This window comes from Desmodus rotundus, chromosome 4 (genome assembly GCF_022682495.2).
Source record: "Desmodus rotundus isolate HL8 chromosome 4, HLdesRot8A.1, whole genome shotgun sequence".
Taxonomy (NCBI): Eukaryota; Metazoa; Chordata; class Mammalia; order Chiroptera; family Phyllostomidae; genus Desmodus; species Desmodus rotundus.
Genome location: NC_071390.1, coordinates 3630141 through 3649456, shown reverse-complemented (window position 1 = coordinate 3649456; position 19316 = coordinate 3630141). Strand labels below are relative to the sequence as shown.

The 19316-nt window shown below is 55.9% G+C and overlaps 1 protein-coding gene across 1 annotated transcript in view; it reads right to left on the bottom strand.

Moving 5' to 3' along the window:
* Nucleotides 1-19316, bottom strand: part of C4H10orf90 (chromosome 4 C10orf90 homolog) — a 145069-nt gene that overhangs the window by 113044 nt on the left and 12709 nt on the right. The window contains 2 exon segments of the mRNA XM_053922909.1: nucleotides 14598-14639; nucleotides 14642-14669. Of these exon segments, the coding sequence (XP_053778884.1) occupies nucleotides 14598-14639; nucleotides 14642-14669 (70 nt within the window).

Below are 19316 nucleotides of genomic sequence, written 5' to 3'. Positions count from 1 at the left end.
AACTTGAGCCAGAGTAGAGCATTCTTTCAGGGGTGAACCCTCTGGGACCCTTCTCCCGTCTCGCCAGGCCGCACGTGTTCTGAGGAAGAAGTGAGTCAGAGGCGGAGCAGCGGTGGGGAAGCAGCGGTGGGGAAGCAGCGTGGGCCGACCCAGCACATGTTCTTTTTATGCCGGCGGACCGTGTTGGGCAACTCGTCCCGCTCTCTGATGATATCGAAGACTCACGATGAAGCAGCAGTTGGGCAATGTTGAAGTTGACTTGGGGACCGAAGTTCCATTCTTTCACTTCTTCACATTGCTCAGCAGAATGTTGATCACAGTCTTTCATTCGAACAGCAGATGGATTTGAGACTGGAAAACTTCCAGGGGATGCTGTGTGACTCCATCTCAAAATATAAGAGGGTCTCCCGCTCCCTCCTTCTTCTGGTGAAGGACCTGCACCCCTCTGCACTAAAGCCCCATTATCATGGAAACAGGGCCATTACCTGGACCTCCCTGCCATCCCTCTCAGCCCAGACCAGCCCTGCCTTGCCCTTCAGAGACCATGTGCCTCGCAGAACCCATGGCTGTCCAGGTGTGCAGGGCGGGAGCGCACACCTGGCTGGCTGGTGGCTGACCTTGGTGGGCAGCTGCGGTGAAGCTCAGAGTGTGGATGCTGGGGGTCAGTTCAGGGACCCATGAGCCTCCCACCTGGCTTCCCATGAGAAAGGCTCATCACCATGACAATACACTTTTACCCAGGCTTCAGATACGTTCCTCCAGCTTCAGAAAGGATTCCTGCAGCTCTGAAGTCACAGTTAAAATGGGTCGGTGGGAGAAATCACGATGGATCCCGACTATCGCGCTGGTCTGGTACAGGGCGGCAGGCTTCCCCGGCCAGCAGGGCTGCCAGGGAAAGAAACGGGGTCGACTCGACAACCGCTTCACCAGGAGAAGGGAGCCCTGATTTCCACATAACAGCAAAACTGTCCTGGGGGTCACTGACACCTCTAGACTCTGACAGTCGGCGAGGACAGTTCCACCCAGCAGCCACCTCACGACAGAGGCTGCCTTGTTAAAGGGCACAAAGCTCAGTGCAACCAGGTCGGCCAGGTGCGTGACGACTTCTCTAAATAGCAGAGACCGATGGGTTACTCTCCTGCTCACGGAGTGGTCCCACGGTGTTGTGCCTCGTGGGGGATTAGGAGACCCCGCTGCGGTTCCTGAGGGTGGAACAACGCCACAGCACCTGATTTACCAGGGTGACCCCTGAAGGCCACTGGCAGGGAGCGGACCTCCTTCCCGTCTCTGTGTGGCTCACCCCTGCAGTCCTGCAGCCAGACCGAAGCCCCCAAGGTGAGCGTGGGGCAGCGGGACATCCACCGTCAGAGGACAAAATGTTAGAGTTCCTTTCCAGCGTGGTCAGTTACAGGTAAGGAGGGGCATATTCTGGGCCACAGTGATGTGTTTCCACTTCTCTTGGGCCCTGAGCAGAAAGAACACCCAGATCCCAGCTGCTGGGGAGAGGATGTTTTCATGTCGACCCGAGTCTATCTGGTTTATTTCTGACTACGCCGGGCCAGATTTCCCTGAACAAGAGGCTGGCTTGCTCTCCTTATCAAAATGAGCAGGTGCCTCTCGGGAAGACGCGTGGAATGATGCCCGACCCACAAAGCCTGAGTCTCTTCTTATCACGCAGACGGGTTCCTCCATGCAGGATGTGAAAACTCCTTCCACCGGCAGCTCTGAGGCCTGGGTTCCAGACCAGTCTGGGGCCACGCAGCTGCTCTGTGGCTCATCCTTTTCTTATTGGTCAGTAGGACCAGGTCTCTAACGACCTCTTTGGCTTTTCCATTCTTGGGGTCTCCAAATGTTTGTTGTAGTAAACTCAAAATGCCAAGGTTTGTGTCTATTTATTTAAGTATTTTATGTATTTTCAGGCCCTCTCTCAAAGGTGGATAGACGGATGAATGGATGGATGGGTGGGTGGCTGGGTAGGTAGATGGATGGATGGATGGAGGGATGAAAGGTTGGGCAGATAAATGGAAGGAGGGAAGGAAAGGAGGGAAGGAGAAGGGTGGAGTTGGGCAAGGGTGTGCTCCGGCAGTCACCCCGCCCTGGGGTCCCCATCAGTGGAGAACCCCAGCACCCAAGATGCCCTTCTGCTTGCTTTGGACGGCCCCTGGGGGCAATGGGCCCAGGGGAGGGTGTGGTCTTGCTAGAGGCCTGTCTCCGTGCTGTGCTTCATTGGCTCCTGTCTCTCCGCATGGAGAACAGTTCAATAATAAGTCATCTGGGGCTGATTTCACCAAGAGGACAGTTCTGTGCACTTGGCAGTCACCACTCACTCCTAAGCTGAGGGTCTCCTTGGCCACAGGACATCACCTTCCTGACCTCTATCCGCTTCCTGCGGTGTCTCCAAGACCGGGCTTACCTACTACGCACCAATCACTCCCCACTTAGCTCCCGGGGAGAGCGCATCTTGTGGTCCCAGGTTCACATGGCAGGGCTGGGAGGCGACTGCCCGCATGGGTCCCCCAGCCACGTGGGTAGCAGTCCCCGCCGTTAGTCACCACTCTTCCCTGCCGGCTCTCTCGGTCTCTGAGGGACTTCTGAATGTTCGTTGTGTCACGGCTGGGGTCTAAACAGGACTCCTCGTGACACTGCCAAGGCAGGAGTTAAGATTCCAAGCACCAGCTGGTGCTCCATCCAGCGACATCCTCTCTGGGTGCGGGAGGCGGGGCAGCCTTCACACATGGCATTTGGGGCTCTACCTGCTCGTGAATGATGGGGCTGGTGTCTGCAGCATTCATTTACCCCCGCTGGCCTCTGGTGGCATTAATTATAAAGGGTGACAATGTCGGATGACAGCTTCTTAGAGGTTAATTCTGTTTTTGGAGGGAGGGAGCGAGAAGACCAGCTTATCTTCTCTCGCAGGCCGACACAGGCGGCCCCTCCAGCAGTGCTTCCTGATGGGCACGCTCTGACGAAGGGGAGACATCTGGCCGGGACCGTCCTCGCACCCCTGACGGGCCGCTGCTCCATGCTCAGCACATCTCAATTACCGAGGAAAGCCCGTGCAGAGACCGTGGCAGGTGTTCGTGGCGGGCTTCCAGCTGCCAGGCAGATGCAGACACATCTGAGGGAACTATGCTCGACGCGATGGCTTGAAACGGGGACCGTTTTCAAAATTATTTTCAATTCCACGTTTAAAATTTTAGTTGTACTTAGCAGAACAACGGCTGCTCTCGAGGGATGAGAAGCATTGGGAGGATAACAGGCTTGTGAGTGACAGGGCCCACGTGCTCCGTGGTCCGCGCGGATATGACGTGCGTCCCACTGGTAAATCCACACACTAGGTGTTCAGCAAGGACAGGAGCCACCAACCCTGCAGAGCCGTATCCAGGCCGCGGCCAGGCCGTGCGATGTCGACAGGTGCCAGCTGAGGGTGACGCGGCCCAGCCCCCAAAGACTGACCGTGAACCCCGCGGCGGGAAAGCCTGCCTCCCGCGCTCACCAGCTTCTCTCTCAACTGGCAAACATCCCTGAGGTTCAGCTCGCACTGACTGTGTGACACCGTTCGACTTTCTTTCCTCTTCGTACACAGATAACAAAAGCAGCAGCCGCCATGTGTGCACTCTGCACCGGCCAGCATGACCTTGCTTAATCCTCTCGGTGACCCTTCGACGCAGAGCCTGTCATCATCCCCGTTGTAACACATTTTAATAAGAAAACGGGCCAGACAGCTGGAATCCCTGGAGGCCTGGCACTCGACCAGCCTGCTGCTGCACCTTTATGTTGAAAACCTTCACTCGCCAAAACTTTGTGGGACACCTACCGGGAGCAGCGTCCCAGAGACGCTGGGAGAAGAGGTCCCTGTGTGGTCCCAGCGCGGTCACCCTGGGATGAGCTGTTGCGGCTGGTGCTAGGGAGGCAGAGGAGGAGGGAGTGGTGGCTGTCTTGGAGAAGGAGATGGGCCGGGTGGGGCTGGGAGGCAGCAGGGAGAGCTGGCAGTGAGGGAGGACGCAGAATGGGGACAAAGAAGAGAAGGGAGAGGGCAGAGCCGTTTCCATGTCCCTCTGCCAGGCCCTGTGCACGTCTGCTCTGAAGTCAACCATCCCTGCGAGCGACGGCCGGCTCTGCAGCCCTGCAAGCCCATGGTGACGGGGCACGGACAGCTGCTTCAGGGCAGCCCAGCCAGGTGCATACCCGACACTCAGTGGCCCTGACACCTGGGCAGGTCCCTAACCCTCTGAGTGCCCATTCCTTTACTTCTGCATCGAGGGGATGAGGGGAGAGGCAGTGTGACATCATCCTCAATGCCCTATTCCCTCGCCACCCCCATCCAGTCCTTGAGCAAATCTTTGGCCTCTATTTCTGTTTCTGACACATATCCGCACGCCACCACTTTTCCCAGGCCACCACCCTAGTGCCACTCACGTGTCTCCCTGCGTTCACTCCCGCCCCCTCGATTCGTACCATCAAGGGGGACTCAGTGTTCAAAAATCTGGCCCTGACCTGTGTGGCTCAGTGGGTTGGACATCGTCCCGCAAAGTGAAAACTTGCGGATTCGATTCCCAGCCAGGATACGTGCCTGGATTGCGTGTTGGGTCCCTGATCAAGGTGTGTACAAGAGGCGGCAGGCTGATGTTTCTCTCCCACATCAGTATCTCTCCCTCTCTCTTGCCCTCCTTTTCCCTTTCTCAAATACATACATAAATAAATAGTAAAAAACAAGAGAGGAAGCTGAAGCTCCGGGCCCCTTTTCCAAGCCTCTCGCAGGGGCCCAGGCAGTCTTGTACTTGCCATTTCCTATTCTGTCTCTTAAACAAGTTTGCCGAAAAGATATTGGCTTGAAGCCTCCCACCCCCTGAGGACACCCCCATAAGCACAAATGGTCTCACAAAGCCTGATGCATCCATCAGCTTCCTCCTGTCCAACCTGTGGCTGCTTCTGAATTAAACAGAAAACCCCGCCTGGCGCATCTCCCGTCCGCCTCTCCAGCTGCTTCTCTGCCCATCCCTCTTCCTCAGCCCGATCGAGCCGCCCAGGGTCTCCTTGTGGCCCCTGGAACATGTCAGGCTCTTCCCTCCCTCAGGACTTCTGCATGTCCCGTGTCCTGTCTCTGAAACCCCCCCACCTCGGCCCCTGCTGCGGCAAATTCCCTTTCCACCTGCCTGACCTGGAGCGGGCGCCCCTCTGCTCTTCTCTCGCATCTCCTTGTTGCAATAACTTTGTTTTTTTGTTTGTCCACCAGGTTTGGGCCTGTTCTGAATCCTGAAAGCACACATTCTAGGAGGGCAGCTTCTCTCGCCGTCATGCTCCACGTTGCATCCCCGGCGCACACGGGGAGTTCTCGGTAAAAGGGGGGCCACCCCCTGACTTTCCCAAATTCTGCCTGCCAGGCCTTTGAGGTCTGTGAACTTCCTGGGTGGCAGGGACTTGGACAGAGAAGGATCAACACTGAGGACAAGCGGCGTGAACACCGGGACCCAAAGAGCGCTGTACAGAGAGAAGCCAGTCACAGAACGACAAACAGCGCGTGGGCCCGCTTACGTGAGGTGTCTACACGTCCCACCCATGGACTCAAAGACTGCCACAGGGATGGCAGGGGGCCGGGGGAAGGGGGAGGGACACTGCTACTCAGGGAGTGTGAAGTTTGTTAATCGCGATGAACGCGTCCCGGAGACCCACTGTCCCCCTGGTGCCCACAGTCATCAAGAGCGCGGGGTGCACTTACACATCGGTTGTGTCGGCAGATCCCACCTTCAGTGTTCTTACCGCACTCAAATACGTTTCTAAACCACCGTGCAAAGGAGGCGCTGCTCCCACTTCACAGATGGTGAAACTGAGCCTCGCAGGGGTCTGCCCCAGTGTCCGACACTGAAGAATAAATTGCGGAAGAGCTGGGGTCCCAAAGCCTCGGGGTCGCACCCCAGAACACAGGCTCCGTCTCGTCTCTGAGGGCGGGAGCATCCTCCTCTGACCCGAACTTGAACTCATGCCCAGGGTGCTCCAAGTTCACATCCACACTCCCAAACTCATCACGCAGCACCGCTTTCTGGAATAAAAGCGGGGACAAGGTCCCCACCCTCCCAGGCGTAAGGGCTCCCGGCCCTCCTGCAGCTTTGACCTGGGTCACAAATGGGCTTCCCGGAAGACTCCATTTGAAGAAAGAGTTCCAGTTAAAAATGACATAAACCACTTTATGGTGACTCTGCTCTCTGTGGCCAAGGCAGTTTGTGAAAACCAGAAACGTCCCAGCAGGAACTCTCCCCTCAGCACAGAGGTTAGACGGCAGGGTTGTCGAACACCAGCCTCGGGGCAGAATGTCCTGGAAGGTCTTATTAACATAAGGTCTCCTCCTGCGCCCAAGGTAGGCTCCCGACAGGAGGCCAAGGCCCTTTTGAGCAGAGGAGCTAGATCTTCCGTCTCCTGCTTGAAAGCAGGACGGGTTTGCCCCAGGACACTCCCATAGAAAGGCGCTCCCTCGGATGCTGGGAAAAGGCGTCGGCTCTGATTTTTATTTTCTGACCTCTCGCGGTCATTCCGAGCTCTGTCAGCCAGGCTCAGGCCTCCCTGCCCACCGCATTTCACCACCTGGGCTGAGGACACGGTGTCGGCAGGCTGCTGTGCCCGGAGAGAGAGACCACGCTCAGACAGCAGGTTAGGAGGGAACTTGTCCAGGAGAATGTGCTTTATACGGACTATCTCAAGGCCAGCACCGGTATTTTACCAAGATGGAAAGTAAGCGGCGAGGGTAGGCGGTAGGAGTGTCTGGCAGTGGCTTCGCTCAGAGTGTCCTCGTCCCATCTGGCTCAGTCACAGGACTGGCAGAGAGACTCTTTTTGTGCTAGGACACCGGACATTGAGGTGATTGTTACAGTAACCAACACGCTAAGCTTCCAAAATAAATGTAATCCCATGTGTCGCTTTCAGTTTTTGTTGCTTTTGTTCATATACGCTTTTGTTTTGAAAGTCTTTCCTTTAGATGGCTAGCTGGGTGCAAAAGCCACTGAAAAAAATACCACTCTCCCTCTTCACCAGGCCCTGTCTCCCCACGCCTCATCAGCAGTTCCCACCCAAACCGGGAGCATCCCGCACAGCAGGGCCCGCGAGGGCTCAGGGACGTGTCTTCTACGAGCAGCCCTTCCCCAAGAATACACCACCTTTGGAAGGAGTGTGTGACTTTCAATGATTGTTTGTGTTACTTTTCTCTTGGGTGGCGGGGGGCTCTAGATATACACCTAACACATAATAAGGAAGTAGAGGCCAACAGGCCTCTCTAATTTAAAGCAGCCTCACTCACAGCCATGATAACGTGTAAGCCCAGTTCGGACCTCTGCAGAGGTCGGGGCTTGCGGCTCTGGGGCCAGGCAGTATGGGGAGGGAGCAGCCGATGATGTCAGAGGAAGCAGGAGGCTGAGGGACAGAGGTCAGGAGAGTGCGTCGGACCAATCCAGAGTGGCAGGAGAAGAGAGCGCAGAAAGGGAGCTACGCCTACGGTCTCGGCACATCGTCTCAACATCCTCTTGATGCCACAGTGACGCGCCTGATGCCCTGTCCCCATGGCTCTCTAGGCCCAGCTGGGACTTAGCTCCTTCCTCCAACCAGCCAGCTCCTGTCCCCGGCAGGTGTTTGTGGGCCACTGAAGCATGTACCGGGCTGACCAGCAGAACCCCAGCTTCTGTGCACCTTGCAGTCTGCATGGGGAACAAATACTTATCAAATAAAAAGAAACCTAACACAACCATGACAAGTGCAGCAAAGGAGAGGGTGACGGGCACCAGGTGCCTGGGTGGGCCTGGCCCTGAGATCAGGGAGGGCTTCCCTGGAACACAGGCACGAGGGTCTGTGGGACAAGTCAGGAGCGCTTAGGGGGAAGGGAATGGGAGGGTGCCTGGCTCCAGCAAAGGGTTAGGGCTACGGTACAGGGTTCCCATAGCAGGAGGCACATACACAGCAGGGGTGAGGTGGGGGCAGGGAGGTGTAGAAAGAGCTCAGAAACAAGCCTCTAGTGCCTTTGAGACCACAGCAAGGAGCATCTTTGATCTGCGTGCGGTGGGAAGACATGGGGGCGGTTATCTGTGGGGAACGGCGTGGCCTGAAGAGCTCCTTCTAGCTGCAGGTAGAGACCAGACAGCGAGGGCACAGGCTAGTGCAGCGGGCCAGGCCGTCCTGGTGGCAGGGGCGGAGAGAAGAGGGTGGATGCCCAAAATGATTAGGAGGAAAATCAGAGGGCCGAGGGACGTGGTCAGGACCTGGACACGGGAGGGCTGGGGAGGCAGGCGGAGTCCCGGGTTTCTGGCTTGACCAACCAGATGGACAGTGACACGCTCCTGAGACGGGACAGAGATTTGGACCTGAGAGAGGGGGTAAGTGAGACCCTCCCTTGCCATGCATGTGGCAGGTGGTGGCCACCTCCCCAGGCCTATTACTGCATGTGACTCGTAAGCTGCTGTTGAATCACGTGTCCGTGTCAGGTGTTGGGTAAGGCCAGCCCCGCACCCCTGGGGCAGGAACCCCAATCACCACGAGGGGGAAGACAGCTGAAGCAGACTCTGTCGAAGAGCTTCATGCTGAGGAAGGACCTCATGGGGGCAAAGGATGACAGTCATGTCACAGCCAACTCCTGAAGACCCACAGGAGCGCTTGTGACAGCATCTGGGCCCCACACCCACAGCCCTGATGCCACAAGGCTGGGAGGGGCCCAGAGCCCTATTTCTGTTGCAGTTTCCATGAGTGGCCAGATGCCCTCTTCCATTCGGGAGCGACTGCGCAGGCAGAGCCGGTCTCTCCTGCTGTGATTTCAGAGGCATCTGCTCTCCGGGCTGGATGGTGGAGGACCACAGGCATTGGACTTAGGGTTCCTACCGACATGACCTCAAAGAGAGCTCCTTCCCGGCAGAGACGCAAGGCCAGGCGCCTGCCCATTGGGCCAGGTCCCTTTTTTCAGGTCAAGATCCTGGTACCCAAAGATGCCACCCGATGCCCCCCCAGTGTCTGAGTTCCTCACATCGGGCTGAGGTGCCTTTGTCCCTCTGTCCACAGGAGGCAGTGACTGGGTTCTCATGGCTCTGAGAGAAAGCAGTTCAATGTGATCGGCTGCATTTCTTAAGGACACAAAGCAAGACAGACTGGGAAAATTTCAGCAGAGCGCTTTGCTCATTATTTTCCCAATTATTTTTGAAATTGGATCGTGTTGGCAAGCGAAGGGCAAAGACGAAGCTAGAGGCAGAAACTTGTGCAGGGGGACAAACCGTGCCGTGTATGGGTGACCGCAGCAAAACTGAGGGTCAAGCCCGGGCAGCTGCTGGGCAGAACGCAGGAGGGGCCTGGGGCACAGTTGTTAGTCAGTAGATGGCAAACAAGGACGACCCCATGCTCCTGTGACCAAGGCGACTTAGTCTATTTTCTTCCCTGTGTTGTCCTACACAAGTAGGCACAACAGACCCCAGCACGTCTCTCTGTCTTGCAAGAGCAGGAGCGAATGTTCCTCCTCCCCGGAGATCAGGGGTCCTGCTGGCCCTCCCATTGCCGCTCCTGCTGAGCAGGGTGGACACTGGGCATGGCGAGCACCAACCAGACTCCATAGGAGCCACCTGGGTGGAAGCCTCTGTCCCCCTCAACACAGGAAGCTGAGTAACAGGACAAGGAGCTCTTGAAAGAATCTTGGAAAAACCCAAAGGCAGGTCTGTCCCTGCCAGGTTCTCTACAGCTGTCCCAAGACCCTGTTCCCAGCAGCTTGGGGGCTTGCCTGGGAGAGTCACATGAGACCACTGGACACCCAGTGGGCTTCTCTTTGCTCGTTCGTACAGATAACACTGTTCCGTCCAACAAACAGTTTCCAAGTGCTGATCCCGCAGGACCTTGGGAACCTAGAGATGAGGGAGCCCAGGTCCCTGCCCTCCAAGCCCACGGTCTTGAAGGGAAGAAGAGACAAGTGCACAAGGGAAGCGAGGCGCTGCTGGGAAGGCTATGGCTGCGGAATGAACGCATTCGAAACACCAAGGGGTGCAGGTGGGATCAGAGAACATGTCTGACAAAAGGAAGGGCCCTCCCAACAGAAAGATAGAGAAGCAGCTTCCTGGAGAGTCTCCATGGGCAAGTGCGAGCCAGAGCGGCCCAGGAACCCAGCTTTGCTCTCTGACCACGGACATGATTTTTGACCAGAGAAGTTGTGTTAGTTAAAGACCTCGTTACGCAGTGTTCAGCGGATAAATTCTGCTTGGGGGCCACGGACACACCGATGGGAATGAGGCAGGTGGCGTGCAGTGCGATCAAATGGGTGGTGTGTAAAAAAGAACCCACCTGTTTCAACCCCAACTGTCCCAGCCTGAGTGAAAACCAGGGTCCCCAGGGAACGCACACCGAGAAACGCGGTGTCCCTTCCATACTTGTTCACAGATCCGTGACAGTTGCAAACGACTCCGGGAGGAGAAGGGAAATACAGCTCACGTCCTGTCTGGCGGTCCCTAAGGGGGAAGGGGACTGCCCTCCTGGCAGCAGGGCCAAGGGCATGTGCTTCACTGGGGCAACTCCCTGACTCGGCGCTAATGAAACTGAAACCGCGGCTATGCAGGGAGCCCACCACTGCTCTCGTAAAAGCTGGGATAACGGAGCAACTGTCCTGAAGTTTTCAGTGCCATGTCATCACTTCACCCTCTCATCAGTCAAAGGCCCGCCCTGCCAAACCCACCAGGCGGGAAGACTGGGCCTAATGGATTAGGAGGGACACCGCTGCACGCTGCCCACCTTCCTTCCCAAGCCACTCGAATTAGTAATGAAAAATCCCAAGTGACCTTCATCAGTTCCCTTATGTGCACTTCCCATGACTGATTTCCCTAGAAGTGGCTTGATGAGGCACCTGACCCTGGCTAACCCCTCTGATCTAGCCGTCCCCTCTGCAGACGGGCAGTGTGTGGACAGTGATGGGGAAGCGGTACATGGAACCCTCTCTTAAGGTGCAGAATGGAAATGGGAAAGGGACTTCCTGCCTCTCACTGATTCCGCAAACAGATGTGAGCTGGGGCAAAAACAGTCGCCCTTCCGACGTGTTTCTCTGTCTCTCGGCAATCAGCCCCTATTAATCACGGGAAACGGAAACTCGACGCAGCCCAACAGACTGCCGAGGCCTTGCCAAGAGGAGAGCTTTGCCCTAAGAAGCCACCACCCACCCCATCCATTTGGTCCTGGAATTTCGAGCAACCGGCTGGTGAATGGGGGCATTGTGCAAATGGAGGGAACAAAATGGAAACCTGGAGACGGCGGTCACAGCAGATTTCCTGTGCGAGCCCTCTGCGCCCTGTTTGGACCAGATGGCCCACTGGCAGAGCTCCTACAGCGAAGCCCACCACCCCTCACCGACAGTTACAGTGGTCCCTGCAGCGAACGGGGGCCTGAAACCACCACTGTCTGAGAGCGAAATCAGACCTTGAGGAGAGGAAGGACTTTCAAAGTGAGGGCGTGTCAACGCCAGCACCAGAAGCTTCCACTTGAGAAATAAACCCTGTCCTTCCCACCCCGTGCAAGGGGCGGGCGCCTGAGGTGGTGCCGCCCACTTTCTCCTGGCTCACACGGTCTCTCCAGTGCCAATTTCAGCTATTCTCGTGGTTGCCCATGTGACTCACGTGTACGCGATGATCATACAAGAGTCACGACCCTGAGCGTCTCCTGCTTTCCATGCCAACCTGCTCGCTGCTTCCCCAACATCTCTGGCTGGTGGCCTCTCCCACAAAGAGTGCCCCGACCTCAGGAATTCAGGGTCCGCCCACCCACACCACCACCTGACCCTGTAACCTCCTGGATCCTGAATCCCCTACCTCGCTCATGTCAGCACCGTCCACCCAGAAACATCTTTAACGCCTCCCTTGTCCCAGCTGCCTGCAAGCGAGGTGCCTCCCTGCTCTCCCAGGGTTCTGGCGCCCCTGGCTGCTGTTCCCCTCCCCACAAACCCGCACGTCCCCTGCCTGAAATAGCACACTGCGCCTGGGTCAGAGCACGCGTCCCAGTGACTTAAAAATATCTACTGGGTCTCCTTGGCCGACTCCATACAGCTTGAAAAATGCATAAAGAAGGTTATTTATTTTGGCTCAGTATGACCTAAAAGCGTTTTATCAGTTCCAGCTGTGTGCCCACGTCCTGCGCTGCCTTCACATACTGAGTCCCCCATCCTTGGGGCTTCTGAGGTGGTCAGCTGTCTCCTGCCTGGGATGAGGGGAGGGGTCTCAGACATCGGACGGCAGGAAGAAGCTGGACAAAGTGACCTCTAGGGCTCCTCCCAAACCTGGGAGTCCAGGGGTGGGCTTGTGACTCTGGGACATCAGCCCTGCTGGCCAGGTGTCCGTGAGGCTGGCTCTGAGCCAAGCTTCTGACACCTGACCTGGCTCCTGACCCGAGGAGACTGGATCTGCATGGGGCCTGAGAAGGGTCACTGAGAGACAGGAGTGGCAAGATTGGGAAGAGAGTCCTAGTCTCCCAGCTCCAGCTGAAGGCCTGCACTCTTGCTGCTGAGGCCCCTGGAGCCCCTCACCCCACGTTCCTGTGCATTCTGCACTCTGGTGGCTTGTGCTTCCATGAAGTCCCCTGTGTCCCCTACAGTGGTTACCCTTCTGTCCACAATATAACCCGGCCACCTTGTGGCATTCAAAGCTGAGCTCTGCTCTGTATCAGAGCCTCCCCCTACCTCAGTAGCTCAGATAGTCTGTCTTGCCATTTTTAACCAGTGTTACCAGACGGGAACAATGGTCAGCCCTGCAGTGGACGAGCCTGGTGCCCACCACAGGTGTCCCAACTCTGACGGAGAACCCCTCAGACCAAGGGGGCCAGGCTCCTCTGTGCATTCCTTCACACAAGGCCTCGCCCTCACGCTCTGTCCCGGGGCCGCTGGGTCCGTTTCAAGAAAATCCTGCAGCCTTGATGTCTGATCAAATCCCTCATGCCCATCTGTCAAGTCCACTGAACCAAAAATGTCCCTTACCCTAGTGCTTCCTCTTAGAAATTTTCCACCCTCTGACCCTCACGCTGCTCCTGGGCTCTCAATCCCCACTTTTCCTGGTTGTATGCAGAGCTGAGCCGGGTCTCTAAGGCCCAAGGCGGTGCAAGCCCTCCCTGAATACACCCCGCTTCACCCTATTTAAACAGCGTCCTGGAGGCTTTTTCTTAGACAAGGGGCTTGCTCACTACGGGTTCCTGGAGGGTTCAGCCTGCCTCTGAACTGTCCTTACATCAGTAGGACTTGAAAATGTAGATAGATTTAAACAGAAAGGCGGGAGAGAAGGGGAAGGAAGGAAGGAGGGAGGAGCCAGAAGCCCGGCTCTCACCCAGAGCTCTCTGCATGACAGGCAATTACCCTCCTCACATAGGCATGTGTGGGTGCTCCCCGGCAGCCCTGACCATCAGCTCTGGGCCTCGGGGCCAGCGGGCACTCAGGCTCTGTGCCATCGGCCTTGTGAGCGAGCGCCCGTTGTGAAGTACCTGATCAGGCCCACTGCGAGCTGAGCTAGCTGCACAACCCACAGCGTGTCCACATCTAGGTCACCGGGGCGGGCTGCTCCCAGAGCCGCCCGAGGGCTCGGAGGTGGGTGCAGGTCTACGCCAGCAGGAGCAGAAGCGGATCCTCGTTCTGACCACGGCGAAGTCTAGGCTGAGTCTTTAAAGGACCCAGACCCCGTATCAGTCACCGGTGAGAACAGGCTACAAACCACGCTTTGAGGCTCCGGCCAGGGCTAACTACGCAAGCGGCTTTCACATCATCCTTTGGTCTTGAGTTGACAGTGTCAGTTACAGAAAGGAATTCAGGTCCCTGATACCTTTGATAGGGGCAGGTGGCAAAGGGTCACGAAAAGAGAGGCTACAAACGTGTGTGTAAGCCCATACACACACCGATGTACACACACACACAGACTTCGCTACACGTACCGACTGCCCCGCCCCATTTACAGAGTGAAATCAAACGAGGGTTACAGATGGAAGCATTCCTGTAAACTCACTTTTGCCAGAGTCTCTAACTTGATATGTTCTAGCAACCCAGTAGTCTTGTTACAGCTCCCTCAGAACATCTGACCTAAATCCATACGATTTCTCTCACAAAAGGGAGGGGAAAGCTTGTTTCCACACCACTTATGTTAACAAACTGAATAAAAGGCCGGGATGGCAACCATCTCACCGAGTACCTTTTACAGTTTAGTGGCTGCGAATTGAAGTTTCATAAAAAATGATTTATGACGGCACAGACACCGGGCCCAAGTTTTAATCACAGCCGCTCAGACCTGAGCAGGTCCCACGCTGGTCCCACCACTCATTCTGGCGCACCCTACACCCCGCACCCACGGCGCCAGCCCCGCACTCTCCGCATCCGCAGCAATCCTGGGCGTGCAGGCGCTACCGGAGGTGGTCAGTGTTTCCTTTGCATCCTTAGCTTTTTCAGCCTCTACTAACCCAAAGCCTGTGCGTTCAGACATTTCAACCAGCTTCAGAATTTGTCGGAGCCACAGGGCTGCCATCTAACGTCAGGAGACAGACCAGGCTCCAAAGCACATTTCATTATTAACAAAAAGAAGGAGAGAGTAATAAAGGCTGGAAAGGGGCCTCCACTCGGCAGGAGCCCCGCTCTGTACCTGCGTTCGAAAGACTCTCGCTTCTTTCCCAGGCAGTGCGACTTCAGGGGATGAGAAGAGCCGACTGTGGATCTGGAAGATAAACAGAAACCTTCCCAGTCTTGTGTTTTTATTGCTGGGTACGTGATCTTCGATAAATAACGTGCCTTATTACTTTTATAAAACCAAGAAACACCCCAGACAGGCTCCATTCTCCCAGGAAAGAATGTGGATCGTAATAAATACTGATCCACATGGTCTCCCCAGACAGCTCTGCTGAGGACCGAAGGGCCAGTTTCTGATGACTCTGAAACCCACAGTGCAGAAGGCGGGGAGGGAGGGAGCTGTGACTCGCTAACACGGACACCACCAGCCGATCAAAGAATCACATCTGATATTTCCTTTCTGTCCCATCAGAGTGCTGAGTGGGTGTTGAGTTAAAACTGGACAGTCAATAAATATTGATAAATTGATTAACCACGAGCAATCAAATTTCAGAATTAGCCTGCCAGATCCCATGAAAATAAGTTCAATATATATAAAATATATTCTACGGTCTGCAGGCAGGATTGTTCCACTGACCTTCTCTGCCAAAGGCCGAGATTGGTTTTGTTGTTTGTTCTGAAAGCCGTTTGCTGTGGGTGAGGCCCGGGTTCTGATTTTGGTTGTAAAAGACTCTGGAGCTCCTCACTCTACACTGTCCTGGCCCACAGCCCCTGAACACCCCGGGACCCCATCCGACACTGAAGAAGGAGCCGTCTGTTCCTCTCCCCCCACCCCCCACCGTAATCGTAGTGTGAGTGGAAGAGGCAGCTCACAGGGCCCAGCCCAGCCTTTCGGTGTTCAGGCCCCATGTTTGTCCCTTCTCTTCCCCAGCATCTGGGCAACCAGTCTGGGAACTGAGAGGGGAAGCTTTGGGCAAATGAGCCTTCTGGCCCAGGCAGAAGCCTGGCCTCCCCCACCCTGTGGCCAAAGGAAAAAGTGGGGGTGGGGCCCAGACTGCGGGCTGGGATGAGACTGGGAGAATTAAATAGCTAGCGCTTTTCCCCCCTCCGGGTTCTCCCCCCGGGGCCTACCTCAGCCACTGCCTGCTAGTACGTGATTATGAATTATAATCAGCATAGGAAGAACTGACAGTTAATGAGCTTCCACAGGGGCGGCGGTGGGGCTCAGGGCTTTCCATCCATCCACCGCCGTCAGAGAGAGACGCTGCCGTCAGCTCTGCTGTGCAGCCAGGAGAGCAAAGCTGAGGCCGCCCACGGGGTGCGAGGCAGCCAGGATTCGACGGGGGGCTGGACCCAAAGCGCCTGAGCTGTTAGCCCGTGTGCGCCACACTCCGTTGTTATTTTTACTAAGTACTCTCATCTGGCCGTGTGTGTCGGTGTATAGAGAGCTAATCTACTTACACACGTGACACGTGATCTTCTCAGACTTAGCTGAGGCACGTCACAGGGAACACACTGGTTAACACACAAACACTTTGCAGGGAGGAAATAAAAGCACAGCCACATTAGACTCAGGGATGGAAAATAGCGTAAATCCCAAGTTCAGCAGAAGTGAGTCATCTCTCCTCTGCTTCAAACACACCGGCCAGGTGGGTCTGGAGGCTGGGTGTGCGGGTGGGGTGGGTTTGCAGGCGAGTGGGGCCCAGTGTTAAGCTTCCTCTCCCCTGCGCTGGGGTCTCCTATGGCTCTCGAAGCACAATTTTTATGTGTTAATTTCTAAAGCAGCTCTATCCAGTCTAGCGAGTCAATTAACCTGGGACATGACAACACAGAATTAATCAGAATTAATTTTCACCCAGCAAGCTCCCGATGCACCAGGCGATGCTGCGTGGAGGGCTGCAGCCCGCCACCACGCAGCAAACACTGAAGCGCGCGGGTTTGGACCGAGGACGGCTTCCCTCTCCCTGTGGTCCCCGCAGTGGGACAGAGATGGCAAGCTGACTGGGCCCCAGGGGCTCCTCCAAAAGCCTGGAACTCTTGTACAGAAGCTGGGCTTTACTGACCCAAGAATTCCCCACAACAGGGTGATCCTGGCACCTCTGTCATCGTCTGGCCCAGGGCGCAACCCAGCAGCAACACTGTGGAAAGCTTTGTCTCTGGCTGTGCTGTCGGCCAGGTGCTCACTGTGATCCCTTCGAGTACAGAAGAGCCACACTTCTCAGCGACACTTCTCATGGCCCTCAGGATGAAGCAGCCAAGGGCCCTGTGTGGCCTGGCCCTGCTAACGGCCGTGACATCTCTGAGCACATCTCTCTGGGCCACACACTCACGTGAGCACCTCTCAGCCCTGAACGCACACTCTCCCCACCACTGGACCTTTGCACGCGCTGTTCCAGCTGCATAGCATGTTGTTCCCTGGTTCCCGCCCCCCCGCCCCACTGGATCTCCGATCACAGGACCTGCCCCTATGTCTTTCCGGACACCACTCTCAGAAACGAGGCCAGGGTTCTGATTTGTGTTCTCCCAGAAGCATCCTTCTCCTTCAGGGCACTCCGCTCCCCTGGGTTTGTAATGCACGTCAACTCGTGCGAATCGACAAGTGACGTCTGCTTCTCCCCTAGATGATAACCCTATGAGAATGAAATCACCTTTGTCTTGCTTGCTGAGGGATTCCTAGCTCCAAGTATAGGCCTGAACACATAGCCAGCTTTCAATAAATAGTTGTTGAGAAAAAAGGATGGAAAAACCAATCAATGAGTTCATTCATTCATTCATTCATTCGAGCAAAGCCTCCTACCCAGGGTGGACAGGGCCCTCGGAGCGCACTCTGCCGTGTCCTCAGAGACCTTCCAGCATCCAGGAACCCCGTTCTCCCCTCTGTCTTCACCTTGGCCTTCCTCGGCATTTTCACCATGTCCAGCTCTTCATTAAAAACAAAACAAAACACTCCCCCCGCCCCCAACATGTCACCTTCCTCCCTTTCATCTTCTCGCTCTCAGCAAACCTTGGAGGAGAGGGCCACCCCCTCCCTGTCCCACTTCCTCGGCCCCTCCCTTAGCCACAGCCTAGGCCGCTGTGACCTATGGCGCTGACACTGTCACATGCTCTCTGGGGCCAGCCACCCTGCTGCCCACCCCAGTGGAAGTGTCCCACCGACAGCCCCGGCTAGCCACACTCCCGAGCATCTCCACGTGAGCAAATGCTCACGACTTACTGTCAGTGCCACAGGGAACACAGCGGGATGTCTCCTACGATCCCCACGAAGTAAGAGGTAAAGCGTCACGGAAGAAGCATGCAACAGTGAACAGGTGGAGCGCTCTCTCTGCTGGAGAGGTACTTCTCCCAGTAAACAAGAGGTCCTGCTGGGGTCCTGCTACCTCCCAGGCACGAGGCGGGTCTGGTCAGGCCCGGCTGTTTCCTCAGTCCTTTCGAGATCCTGTTTCCCTTGGGTCTCTGACGCGTCGGTGTGTTATTCAGAGAATGGCAGCACTGATTTCGCCACACAATCGGGGGGAGATTTAAGACCCTGTTTTCCACCTCTGGTCTCAGGGCTCCCAGGCTTGGTTCAAGTGGGGGTCACCAGGCCCTCCACATGCCAGGCAATTGCCTCGTCATCTCTCCAGCAGCTCCGTGAGAGAGGTGTTGCCATTATTTTACATGTGTGGAATTGAGGCGCGAAGAGGTCAAGTCCCTTGTCTAAAGTCACGCACACACCTAGTAAGCAAAGGAAGGAGCCCAGATGGAAGCCAGGTCTTAGGGTCACTCCTGGGGAGGTGAAAACTATGATTAGGACCAGGCGCATTAAAAGCAGCACGACACCCGCCCGTCAGAGGCGGCATTCCCGCCACAAAGCTCTCTTACACACATCGCCTCGTTCCGACCCTCCCAAGTCCCTGGGGGGTGGCCAGAGCACACGGGTTGTTTTAACATAAAGAAACCAAGTCCCGAGAGGGGACGAGTCATAACTGCCCAGGAACAAAACATGGCGGCTCCGGCTGCCAGGCCTACCCCTCTGAACCTGCTCTGGCTCCCCCCAAACCACCCGTCCACCTGCCACCCTGAGTCCAGCCTGCCAGCACCGCCGCGGCCGCAATGCTGTGCTCGAGCCCGACACCGGCTGGGACAGTGATAGTGGGCAGCAGTTGGACTGTGAATCCCATCAGGAGCCAGAAGCTGCGCGCCAGTGCGATGTGAGCACTGCAGACGCACGAACACTAGGACCTCCCACCTACATCAGACTAAAGGCTGTCCAAACAACTGCCGTGTTCCCGCACTGGGCCCTCCCGAGCCCGGTCACGACGGCTGGACGCGAACAAGCAAACACGCTGCTGTTTTGGTGTGTTTGTGTTCACTGACTCTCCCTCGAAGATATCGCAGGAGTGTGCGCTCTGGGCCCATAACCCCTTATCTACATTCTGAAATCCATAAAGCTTTGAAACCGGAGAGTCTCTCTCTGAGTGTGTAGAAAACTAACCTGACTGCAAACCTCGCCTGAGCTAACCTGAGGCTACTTAGAATATTAATTTATTTCACTTAGTGTGAATGTTCATACCTTTTCTTGCACAAACTTTGGTGAGCTTAATTAGAGGGTGCTAGTCAGATCCCACTGGGGATGTTGTGCAATATCACCCTTCTGAAATAAAATTAAGAAATCACTGTTGAATCACATTTGGCCGCAAGAGTTCTGGATGGAGAGCTATGGCCGGGTGCCACAGATGTGTAATCAACTCGCCTGGCTCTGGGTGATGGTTTTCCGTAAAACCCCTCATCCAGGCCCCACGGGGCAGGTCCCCAG